Source organism: Clarias gariepinus, chromosome 19, assembly GCF_024256425.1.
Source record: "Clarias gariepinus isolate MV-2021 ecotype Netherlands chromosome 19, CGAR_prim_01v2, whole genome shotgun sequence".
NCBI classification, from domain to species: domain Eukaryota; kingdom Metazoa; phylum Chordata; class Actinopteri; order Siluriformes; family Clariidae; genus Clarias; species Clarias gariepinus.
The window spans coordinates 9343161-9355865 of record NC_071118.1 but is presented as its reverse complement, the minus strand read 5'-3'; the positions used below and the strand labels follow the sequence as shown (position 1 = coordinate 9355865).

Here is a 12705-nt window from a genome sequence, read left to right as displayed (position 1 = left end):
AATATGGTTATTGTTTTTTAGATTTAATCAGATTTAAGTTTGTAGAATATAAAGTTGCAGCATTTTTCTTTTTTGCCGATACATCTAGCCTAGAAGATCACAGTGCCAGAGACAAATGAGATCTGTATGATCTATGACCTGTGTAGCATGTTTAAATGTTGTTTGTCAGAAAGTCTCATTTTAAAGACCACCCCCATTCATGCTTAAAGATGGTGCCTATTTTAAGCACTTGGATACACATTTACTTGATGTGGGTTTGGTAGCCACAGGCAACTGTTAGTCACTTTACAAGCAGTTATTCTTGTGTTTTGGTGTTAAAAAAGGGATGTTTCATTGGCAGTTCTGACATCCATGCCTATTGAAATGATGATCTGTACCCCATTTCCTTTGAAGTGCTAGCACAGTGTCACATATCTGTGTTTAAACCTTCTGAAAAATTCAGCTTGTTCGAGACTGTTAAAGAGAATTTTTGGTGTTATTCTGTAAACAATAGTAATATATTAAAAGCAAAGATGGATATGGTGCAGTGTAATTTAAGTTGGTGGATGCGCAGTGATGGCAAAAATGGCAATCATGCTTATTTCATGTAAGATCAAAATTGGCAGCTTAATTTGTTGAAATGGTTTATAAAGGAAATACTACTTCTTCTTTGTCTTTCGGCTGTTCCCTTTCAGGGGTCGCCACAGCGAATCATTTGCCTCCATCTAACCCTATCCTCTGCATCCTCTTCTCTCACACCAACTAACTTCATGTCCTCTCTCACTGCATCCATAAATCTCCTCTTTGGTCTTCCTCTAGACCTCCTGCCTGGCAGTTCCAACCTCAGCATCCTTCTACCAATATATTCACAATCTGTCCTCTGAACATGTCCAAACCACCTCAATCTGGCCTCTCTGACTTTATCTCCAAAACATCTAACGTGGGTTGTCCCTCTGATAAACTCATTTTTAATCCTATCCATCCTTGTCACTCCCAAGGAGAACCTCAACATCTTCAGCTCTGCTACCTCCAACTCTGCCTCCTGTCTATTCTTCAGTGCCACTGTCTCTAAGCCGTAGAGCATCGCTGGTCTCACCACTGTCCTGTACACCTTTCCTTTCATTCTCGCTGATACTCTTTTATCGCACAACACACCTGACACTTTTCTCCACCCATTCCAACCTGCCTGTACCCGCCTCTTTACCTCCTTTGAACACTCTCCGTTGCTCTGGACCATTGACCCTAAGTACTTAAAATCCTGCACCTTCTTTATCTCTGCTCCCTGTAGCCTCACCGATCCTCCTGGGTCCCTCTCATTTACACACATGTATTCTGTCTTGCTGCGGCTAACCTTCATTCCTCTGCTTTCCAGAGCATACCTCCACCTCTCCAAATGTTCCTCCACCTGTTCCCTGCTCTCGCTACAGAGCACAATGTCATCTGCAAACATCATAGTCCATGGGGACTCCTGTCTTACCTCATCTGTCATCCTGTCCATCACCAGACCAAACAAAAAGGGGCTTAGAGCCGATCCTTGATGCAGACCCACCTCCACCTTGAACTCTTCTGTCACACTTACAGCACATCGTACCACTGTCCTACAGCTCTCATACATGTCCTGCACTACTCTAACATACTTCTCTGCCACTCCAGACCTTCTCATACAATACCACAGCTCCTCTCTTGGCACCCTGTCATATGCTTTCTCTAAATCTAAAAAGACACAATGCAACTCCCTGTTACCTTCTCTGTACTTCTCCGCCAGCATCCTCAAAGCAAATACTGCATCTGATGTACTCTTTCTAGGCATAAAACCATATTGCTGCTCACAAATGCTCACCTCTGCCCTTAACCTAGCTTCCACTACTCTTTCTCACAGCTTCATTGTCTGGCTCATTAGCTTTATACCTCTATAATTGCCACAGCTTTGCACATCTCCCTTGTTCTTAAAAATTGGCACCAATACACTTCTCCTCCATTCCTCTGGAATCCTCTCACTCTCCAAGATCTTGTTAAACAAACTTGTCAGAAACTCTACTGCCACCTCTCCTAAGCACTTCCATACCTCCACAGGTATGTCATCAGGACCAACAGCCTTTCCACTCTTCATCCTCTTCAACGCCCTTCTCACCTCACTTCTACTAATATTTGCTACTTCCTGTTCCACAACAGTCACCTCTTCTACTCTTTGTTCTCTTTCGTTTTCCTCATTTATCAACTCCTTAAAGTACTCCTTCCATCTTCCCATCACCCTCCTGGCATCTGTCAGTACATTTCCATCTCTATCTTTAATCACTCTAACCTGCTGCACATCCTTCCCATCTCTATCTCTCTGCCTTGCCAACCTGTACAGATCCACCTCTCCCTCCTTACTGTCTAGCCTAGCATACAAGTCCTCATATGCTCTTTGTTTGGCCTTTGCCACCTCTACCTTCACCTTACTCTGCATCTCCCTGTACTCCTGTCTACTCTCTTCAGTCCTCTCAGTGTCCCACTTCTTCTTAGCTAGCCTCTTTCCCTGTATACACTCCTGGACTTCCTCATTCCACCACCAAGTCTCCTTGTCCACTTTCCCCTCACCTGATGATACACCAAGTACCCTCCTACCTGTCTCCCTGATCACATTGGCTGTAATTGTCCAGTCAACTGAAAGCCCCTCCTGACCACCCATAGCCTGTCTCAACTCTTCCCTAAAGACTTCACAACATTCTTCCTTTCTCAGCTTCCACCACTTTGTCCTCTGCTCTGCCTTTGTCCTCTTCGCCTTCCTCACCACCAGGGTTATTTTACACACAACCATTCTGTGTTGTCTGGCTACACTCTCCCCTACCAACACTTTGCAGTCACTGATCTCTTTCAGATTACAACGTCGACACAAGATGTAGTCGACCTGAGTGCTTCTGCCTCCACTTTTATATGTCACCCTATGTTCCTGCCTCTTCTGGAAGAAAGTATTTACTACTGCCATTTCCATCCTCTTTGCAAAGTCCACCACCATCTGTCCTTCTACATTCCTGTCCTGAAGACCAAACCTGCCCATCACATTTTCATCACCTCTGTTCCCTTCCCCAACATGTCCATTGAAGTCTGCACCAATCACCACTCTCTCATCTCTGGTTTCTATAAAGGAAATACTACGTATACTTATAAATATTACATTTGATAACGAACATCTGTACACATTATTAATTTATGTAGTTATTCAATTACACTTATGCCATTCAGCAAACGCCTTGTCCAACAGCGCCAACTTGGTCAGGCTGGCCTTTGAACCTAGAACCTTCTGATCAGTAGCCCAATGCCTTAACCACTGAGCTACCCTTGCCTCGATTAGCCAATTTTAGGGAGGACACACAATATGGAAAATTATACAGAAAATGGTGTACAGTCAATCAACACCTGATCATTTAGTGACATTAACTGTGGCATGGTAGATTTTGGCAGATATGTGTGGTTGAGTATTTCAAAAACTGCTTCTCTGCTGTAATTTAAAATGCAACAGTCTCTGGATAGAATCGAATCGAATCGAATAGAATAGAATAGAATAGAATAGAATAGTGTGAATACTTTCATCTTTGTTGATTAAAAAAGTCAAAGGACAACGGACAGACAAGTTTAAACTGACAGGAAGGCTACAATAATTTAACCGACCACTCTTTACAAAACATGTTGAGCAGAAAAGCATCTCAGAATACATTAAAACTTAAGGCAGATGGTTTACAACAGCAGAAGACAATATCGGGTTCCATTCCCATCAGCCAATAAAAAGAAACAAGACCTGTAGGCACAGATTACCACAAGTACTGTTGGACTACACTTTCTGATCTTATTGGGAACTTGACAAGGATACATGAGAAACTGAGAAACTTTTCCCCTGGTATCGGAGGGTAGATAATGTTTATCTAGGGATAATGAGATTTTAAGAGAATAAAACAAGTCAGTTGTCTATGCATCTGCCTTTATCCTCGTGATGTGATCCTTGTTGACGATCTTAACGCTTTATTTAGAACTGTCAGACTGCATTATAAATAGAGAAGCAATTAAAACATGCCATCAAGATTTTATCCCACGTGTTTTTGTTTTTTTTTGTACTGCACAAAAGTAGCTTTGTGATGTCCGTGCACTGTGTCCAAATGTGGCATGTGTATGGAGAGGTGAGAGTATTTTAATGTTGACTGCAGTCAAACCCCACAAAAGGCCAGTATTCCTCATCTCTATAACAGTGTCCTGTATTTTAGTCCTGCTCCCGCTCTCTCTTACACACATACAGTACAAATACACACACTCTCACTAAAGCAGCAACATCTGTCTCTATGTAGAACTGTTATTGATGTAGTAAAATAAATGTTACTCCTGCATCAGGTACGTTCACAGTTTTAGGTTGTAACATAGCGCCAAGCACAGAAGATAAAAATGTAATTGTATTTCCAATCAGCAGGGTTATAGGATTCCTAATTTTTAAACCGTATACCAGGTGGGTCGTCTTGTCAGCCAGGTGTAATTACTAAAGTACTCTAGCGGTACTTGCCTGCTCTGGAAAAATCAAACCCAGACAGATAATTATTAGTTTTCAGATTTTGTTGTCAGCTGGATCCTTCTTGTTAGTTGTAATTTACCACACTTTGGCCTTTGTGCTGGACTAAACCACTACCTCAAAGTGGAAGAGAAATAGAAAAACAGCTGCTTTGTCTTTATTCATGACTAATAGTCAAGAAGTCAGAAGCAGTGGAGTGCTTTCTAATGGTGGGTTTACGCAGAGGATTCAACTTCAACCATGGATCTAGTTTCAGAGTCTATAATGGTTTTTTTTTCACCGTAGTATTTATGGCGTCATTATTTTTAAAGTAGTCTGCCATTCACTATACATCTACAGTATACAGCTCTATTTGAGGCAGGCAGCAGTGGTTAACCCATACCATTAAAATAACTGCAGCTTTTAATAGAAGCTCACTTTTCAGCAAGATCTGATGCTCTCTAGAGGTTATTCATTCCGTTTTCTCTCCAAATGGGTTTGAACAGATTTGTCTGTTCGGCTGGTTGATTAAAAATAGTTAATCCTCATACAGGGAATTAAGACATGAGGACTGTATTGATCAAGGGAGCGATTTTGTCCTGACCTTTTTGGGGGGATGTGAGTGTGAGTAAGGATCAGAAAGACTAAGAGAGAGATTTTCTGCTGCTTTGATGTGGGATGAGAGGCAGCTGGTCCATAGGGAACCGAAAGGAGATTAGAGTGCGGTACTGCTTGGTCTCGAGTGTCTGCCAGAGACGCTATTTTACAGTTCGGTCAAATCTGGGACGCCTCCCTATTACGCAACAGTCAGCCATGGAACCATAAATTACATGTTCGCATTTTAGTCAGCTTCTGCTGTCTTCAGCTAAACAGAGAGATAGACAAAAGATTAACCAATTCAGTCAACTTAACAGCCATGTTTCCGTATTTCTCAGCATTTGTAACACCGAGCAGGCACTCAGTCACAACATTTATTAAGTACACCTACACATAGGCCATTTCGTAGGTTCAAAATTACCCTTGGTTGCTCTTGGGTTGATGTGTACCCCACTCTACCCCATCTATTCATGGAAGGAGAAAACAAGTGGTGGACCAATCTAAGCACAGTACTAATATAGTGTGCCATGTTGACAGATGTTGTAGTGGTACAAGTGTGTGTTGTGCTACAACATCTACTGGCACATAGGATTGTTTCTTTATCGATTGGTTAAAAAATGTTCACCAACCAGAGTATCAAGCCAACAGTAGTCCTGTGTAATATTATTTATTTGTTAATGATGCAGTTAATGATTAATGAGAAATGCAGTGTAAAATGTAAGTCTAATGTTCCTCTCTTTAGGTAGAGGAAACAAAGCCTAAATCTCGTTTGCAACAGTGTCTGCATGAAGTTGGACAACATTGTGGGAGGGGAACTTTTAATGAATTGGAAAATAGACAAGCATGTAAATAAAAGAAGTTTAAACAAGCCGTATCAGTGCAGGATTGAATTACAAAATACATCTTGGATGCCCTTTAAAATCATATGTTTATTATTATGGCTCATATTCTAATCAGTTCAATTCAGTTTTATTTATATAGCACTTTTAATGGTCTTAGCCGCAAAGCAGCTTTACGGAATCAAAACTTACATATATGACTTGTGTTTAAATCATAATTATTAGATTGTCCTTGATGATCAAGCCGTGGGTGATGATGACAAGAAAAAACTCCCCAAGATGGCAATAGGAAAAAACCTTGAGCGGACTCAGACACAACAGGAAACCCATCCTCATTTGAGTCACTCAGGGTGGATGTTTCCTCTCAGCCAGAGATGGACTACAGTCAGTTATAGATGCCCATACAGCAGGATTAGCTCACAGCTTAGCAAAACACACAGCAGTAAAAAGCAACTCACTAGGGATCAGCCGATATGATGTTGTTGGTCTTTCGGCTGCTCCAGGTAAGGGTTTGCCATCCGATCCGCATACAAGCTTGGCACAGGTTTTACAACCCTCCCATTTTCTCCCGGACCCGCACTGCATCCAGTGGCTGGGAATCAAGCCCGGGCCATTCGCATGGCAGACGAGAAACCTACCACTGAGCCACCAATGATCGGTCAATATGATATTATCACAATACCTTGTGCTGAATACAATTCTAAACAAATAATTTGCTCCTAGCACACACAATGCTGTATGAATAGTTTAGGACATGCCACCTGTAGGATTATAGAAGAACAGCAACAATTTACCATCTCAAATGCAAAAATACTGTATATACATGTAAATAAATTATTGAAAACAAATAGATTTTGAAGTCAGTGTAATGATACATGAAGCACCACACGAAAACAATAGTGATACATAACTGAATATTTTTTCCTCCTGTCCCTAGTGGTTATAGAGTAGTTATATTGTTGCTGAGTAGTCTAATTTATTTTAACCCTCTCTTCTCAGCTTAAGCTCCTCCAGTCCCAACCACACACCCAAAGAGCTCACCAGCCTCTCAGTGGACAAGGGACAGCTTTTGAGCATCCAATTAGGACACGCCAAAGGTGAAGCATGTACTTGTACTTGCACCTGTCTTCTCAGTAATGTGCATTAGTGTTTTAAAGGTTCTAAAGGACCAGTTTTTCTCGTCTTTTCAGATAACATGACAAGTGGCCCAGGAGCAGGCCAAGAGCATGACGGGAAGTGTGTGAGTAACTTTGCCTGGGAGGACCAACTGTGGGAGCAGCAGGAGCAGTTAGAGAGAGAGATGGTGGAGGCCAAGAGGATGGTGTCCAGTCTACAGGTGAAAAGAATGAAATTAAGGAAACAGATACTGTATTTCCAGGTCACATGTTTTCATTATATCTGTGTAAAAACAAATGTAAATACACAATATGAAAAAATACTTCAGAGCGCTGTGTTTTAGGGGTTAAGATGAGTTTTTGACCCTGGCTCATTGTATACTGTAGCAGCAACGTTTGCACAAAATTTAACACTCATGCTGTTCATGATCTTTACTAAAGCTGATGAAACAAAGAGAGACTGATATTTGTCTTAGCCTTCAATAGCCAAGGTTTATAACTAACATTAGTGTTTTTTTACATCAGTTGTTGCTTTTGTTATGTCATTAATAAAACAAAAAAAAAAAGTTCTATATGGTATATAATATTGCAGCATAAGAGCTGTGTGTTAACAAAACTTGCACTTTGTCATGCAAGTCATTCTGCAGCCACGTTTAACACTAAAATATATTAGTTCACTTTATGAGTGTCCTGATAGCTGCTGCTACAACAGTGGTGTATGTAATAGATTTTCATCATCGATGCAGGTCAGTAAAACCTGTTGGCCACCGTGTCTGAAGTTTGCGTGTGCATTGGGTGTTTGCAGGCTTTGCTTCTCCACGGCTCTTTGCCGGATGATGAGCAGGAGGTTTCACTGAGCTTCGGAGAGGGAGTGGAAAATGCTGAGCAACAACTGGTATGACATTTTTGTTGTTGTTGTTACAAAGAGCGTGTTCTTCTCATCTTGCAATACTGGCATTTCTGTTTTGTGTTGCTCACCTGTTTTAGCCTTTTCATAGGAAAGTCTTTTACATTCTATTACTCCTTCCTTTTTTCCCCACTTGCTTATTTGCTCTGTCTCAGTCCGTTCTAGCAGGTTAGATCAGGTTACTGTGTGGTTAGTCCTGCTTTGTCTGAGTGTGAGGAGCAAGTATCCATTTCTCTTCCTCTCTGTTCACCTGCCTCCCTCTCTCTCTCTCTAGCTTAGTTTCTGCCTCATTCAGTTACTGTTCAGTTGTCATTTTAAGCACAGTGTGTTCTGCGTTCTGGTTGATACAGGTAATACTGCGCAGTCGTCTTGACCAGAGTATGGAGGAGAGTCTGGAGCTAAAGGTAGACCCTTGTTGTACTTTAACTGTCTACTATTGTCCTAATGTAATATGATGCTTGTTTTTGCAGTTATTTTCTACTCAGGAATTCTGTCCTGTTCTGTACTGTAAATATAATGATGCAAGGTTTAAATCAGGTGCCAATGAGCACTTATGTTATTTTTGTTAATGGAGTATTCATCCATGTTTTTTTGTTCTTCTGTGCACATAAACATTGTTTTCCTTGTTTTGTTGTTCTCATGGTTGCCCTGTAGAAGGAGCTGTTGAGATTCAAGCAGGAGGCTCGTAACCTACAAGGAGTTAAAGTGAGTCTTTTACAATCAGCACTTTGAATAGTCCTTTGTAGCTGCATAACCGTTCTGCCTTTGATTAGACCTGATTTATACTAACAAGTGGCAAAACAAATACTTACTGCCCTAAATAGACTTAATGCTACCTTTTAAAGTACTCATGGGCTGATACAATAGTTTGTACTCAGTTAGGCTACATCTGTTTAAAAAAAAATACAGTAAATCAGTATGTGCTGAAGGTGCGCTGTGTGTTCAGGATGCGCTTCAGCAGCGCATGACCGTACAGGAGTCGGCTGTGCTGCAGCTCAAACAAGAGCTCCTGCGCACCAGCATGAACCGCGATGAACTAGCAGGACAAAACGTGAGTATGTTAGCGAGTGTGCATGTACTGTAGGCGTGTAGGATGTACTTAAGGCATTGTGGTGATCGGTATGTGTTTACGGATCCTCAGGAAGAGCTTCATAAGAAACTTGAAGAGAGGAACAAGCTTTTAAGTGAATATAAGGTACACTAAGACACAACATCAATATGCTTCTCACGCATGATATATAAAACTGGAGCAATTTAATTTAAACGTTTTTGTCACTCTATGCAGAAAGAGTTAGGACTGAAGGATCGTCTGCTTCAGCAGCAGCAGTTCAAACTGGATGAAGCTCTACGCAAGCTGACAGAAAGCAGCAGCCAACAAGTATGTCCTTATCCGAAATACTAGAGGCGTTCAAGTCAAACCAGGACTTTTGATTGTGCAGAATTTTAGAATACAGTTATAAGAGTGAAACTTCTGTTATTTCCCTATATAGTCCCATGGTACACCGATGCGCCTATCCCAGCATTTCACTAGTGCTTGGATACCGTCAAGGTAGATAGTTTTCTCAGTACTGCAGAGCTTCATGTCAATGTCTTGGAGTGAGAGCAGGACTATAAGGGGGAGATGTGGCAATAACTCTGATGCTGAGTTCCTGTATTGTGAAAGTGGTGTTGGCGAATGATCGTGTGCACAGTTCCTACAGACAAATACGTCTTTTCCGCAAGTTGGCGATTTTCACAGATCTGGGGTTCCTTAAAATTGTTTACACAATTCAAATGGTTTACTACTCTGTTAAGAGTCTCGTCACCGTACTGTAAATCGGTTTTATGGCTTCATTCGCAAGAAGTTTCATCATAAGTCCATGGTTTGACTTAAACACAACTCGTATAAATCACAGACATTGTGAAACTTTTGGCAAATCTCCATTAGCTTCAGCTGTAGCGATTTATCTTTGTGTCTATCCTTGTATCCATTAGTCTGACCTGCAGAGGGAGCTGGAATACAAGCAGAGGATTCTTCAGGAGCTGAATGATCGTGATGAGGATGAGGTGAGACCAAAGCTGACACTTTTAGCCAGCATTTATAAGCAATTAGGAGCTATAAGTTTTTTTTTTTGTTTTGTTTTGTTTCAGCTTCCTGGATCTCCAAGCAGCAGCTACAAAAATTCAGCAGCCCCAGAGCTCAGTACGGCACGATCATACAAAGGAGTGAGTGCCAAGCGAAATCATGTATCGTAAACGCAGCCATTAAAATGTATTTCAGTTTATAATCCTCAAACTTAATGGTGGTATTTGCATTTAAAGACTTTTATATGCTTCTTCGAACAGTTAAATTTCAAATGTGTAGCCAAAAAAAAAAATTTAAGTATCTATCTTTAACACAGAATTTTAGACCTGGATTTAAAGGTTTACATGGACATATTGTAAAGTGTTGTGTCCTGACAGACGGAGGAGCTACAGTTGGTGCGGGATTCCCTGCGGAGTCTGAGGAACAGCTTTGGAGGCCATGACCCCCAACACCACACACTGGACACACTGGAGCAGGGCATGGCCAGCCTTATGGACCGCCTATACACACTGGAGTCACAGACCAGACAGCAAAAGAAGGTGGGGGGAGCGTTTCCTAAAACTGTGTATCAGATATTAAGCTTCCTGCTCTAAATGATATTACTGCTGGACTGAGGCGAGGCTTTTCAACTCTTTCCAGGCAAGGGCGAGGTCTCCAGGACACAAGGCCACTCATTCAGACAGGGATTCCTTGCCTTCTAGTACAAGTAAGTGTTTCTTGAAAATAAGTAATGAAGAAAACTGATCACTAATTGAGGAATAAAACACCACAGATTAGGCCTCTTAGAGGAAATCATTCAGTAACAAAGTTAATTGATTTCCAGTAATACCGAACGTACAGTAGAAGTGTTTTATTGAATTTATTAGCAGGTTACCACCAGTAAATGTTTTTATTCATTGAACAATAATAAATTATACTTGTTTTAATAGTTGTGTTTATCTTGTGGAACGTCCAATTTAGAACTGAATCCCTCAAAAGCATTTTTATTCTTTTGAATTTAATTTAGGCAAAAATGCTGTTTGTCAAGTCTTTTAACTTTCTCATGTCAGAAAATCTAGCTACAGCTTTATCTCCAAATGCTGCAAAGCACTGACACTGGAGACCTTTATTAAAATGCAATTCCCTGTATAAGCTGGTACTATTTATATGGTATATTATATGGTGCTTTTTAAGGGCTTTAAGTGGTAATGCTGTCTGCTCTTCTACATTGCAGAAATGGTCCACTCTCACAGCAGCCCCATGCTTAATTCCTCGTCTTTCACCAAAGTACTCTACTTCACAGACCGTTCGCTCACACCCTTCATGATCAATATCCCTAAGAGGTGAGTAAATCTGGCACATAAGAAAAAAGAAAAATAACTTTTACAGTATATACTTGCCATGGGGTACAGTAAGAACTAAAACAAGAAACACTGGCAAGCATAAAAAAAAAGAAACCTTCTTTCGGCCACTCCCATCAATGGGTCGCCAAAGTGAACTATCCGATTCACACACAACTTAAACACTGCCGAGGCATGCTCTGTGTTTGTTTTTCTTAAAAACATTGCACTCCTAGAGAGAGTGGACTGGTACTGCATTAGTACGCTGACTGTTAGACTTTACAACTTAGGTTAGTGCAATAGTGCTACACAGTTAATAATATAAAAATCTAAATCGTTACAAGGACCAGTGCAATTACCTGACTGCAAAAGACCAACTCATGCAGCCCTCAACAGTAATGTCATAAGTGAAATATATACAAATGCAGCAAAGGTAAAGTGTAGTAAGTAGTGATTTTTTTTTCCCCCAAGAAAAACTGTGAGATAGAAGTCTAATTGAAATCGGACAATTGAGCTTTGCAAAAATATATAAATAAATAAAGTGAAAGTGAAAAAAACAGTGAGTGTTTTTACAATTTTTCATCTGTACCAACTATAGCTACAAACTGACAAGACAAAACAGGAATCTTATGTAGTTTTCTGCTATTCTGTTAACCCTGTTTGTAAAGATTGGTTATTTGAGACGTCTGATTACCTAGAAACTGTCTGGTCATTATTCACTGACATCACACATCGACAAGGCAGCTCCAAACACAAAAATACTGCTCACTAGATGTTTCTAGCTGTGTCACATCATTTTGTAAAAACGCCATCCAGCCCTGGTAGTGTTGTAGCTCACCTCAGGCGTAAATACCTGTAGAACACGGACGATTTAGATACAACTCAGGATGATTTAGAAGCAAGAACTAAGTAGACAAAAACACAAAAAAACATATCAGATGTCGTAATTAAGGCTGTGGTGATTGATCCTCCAGGTATTTTGGCCAAAGCTAGTCATAGACTTCTCAAACAATTGAATTTATTTGTGGGAAAGGAGTATAATACTATGTGTCCCCTTGTAAATTATTTCAGAATAAAAACTTTCACAATATTCACATTTTTCGAGATCCGTTGTACTTTTTTTATTTGATGTAAAATCTGAATTTCTACATGTGTGTTGATGTCAGGTTGGGAGAAATTACCCTTCGAGACTTTAAAGTGGCTATAGATCGAGAGGGCAGTTACCGGTACCATTTCAAAGCTCTGGACCCTGAATTTGGCACTGTGAAAGAGGAGGTATGTTTATAATGTTCACCATGTAGAAGTGCCTAAAGCTTCATTATCATTAAGGAATATGGAGTTATAAAAAAAGTATGGAAATCAACACGACTG

At 40.5% G+C, this 12705-nt stretch overlaps 1 protein-coding gene across 3 annotated transcripts in view; it reads left to right on the top strand.

Moving 5' to 3' along the window:
• Positions 1 to 12705, top strand: part of dixdc1b (DIX domain containing 1b) — a 39685-nt gene that overhangs the window by 25633 nt on the left and 1347 nt on the right. For all 3 annotated transcript variants that reach the window (XM_053478631.1, XM_053478632.1, XM_053478630.1), the window contains exons 6-19: positions 6928 to 7025; positions 7119 to 7264; positions 7849 to 7938; positions 8301 to 8354; positions 8605 to 8655; positions 8897 to 9001; positions 9092 to 9145; positions 9236 to 9328; positions 9925 to 9996; positions 10081 to 10155; positions 10393 to 10554; positions 10655 to 10721; positions 11229 to 11337; positions 12501 to 12609. In XM_053478631.1, coding sequence (XP_053334606.1) covers positions 6928 to 7025; positions 7119 to 7264; positions 7849 to 7938; positions 8301 to 8354; positions 8605 to 8655; positions 8897 to 9001; positions 9092 to 9145; positions 9236 to 9328; positions 9925 to 9996; positions 10081 to 10155; positions 10393 to 10554; positions 10655 to 10721; positions 11229 to 11337; positions 12501 to 12609 — 1285 coding nt within the window. The remainder of the gene's footprint in view (positions 1 to 6927; positions 7026 to 7118; positions 7265 to 7848; positions 7939 to 8300; positions 8355 to 8604; positions 8656 to 8896; positions 9002 to 9091; positions 9146 to 9235; positions 9329 to 9924; positions 9997 to 10080; positions 10156 to 10392; positions 10555 to 10654; positions 10722 to 11228; positions 11338 to 12500; positions 12610 to 12705) is intronic.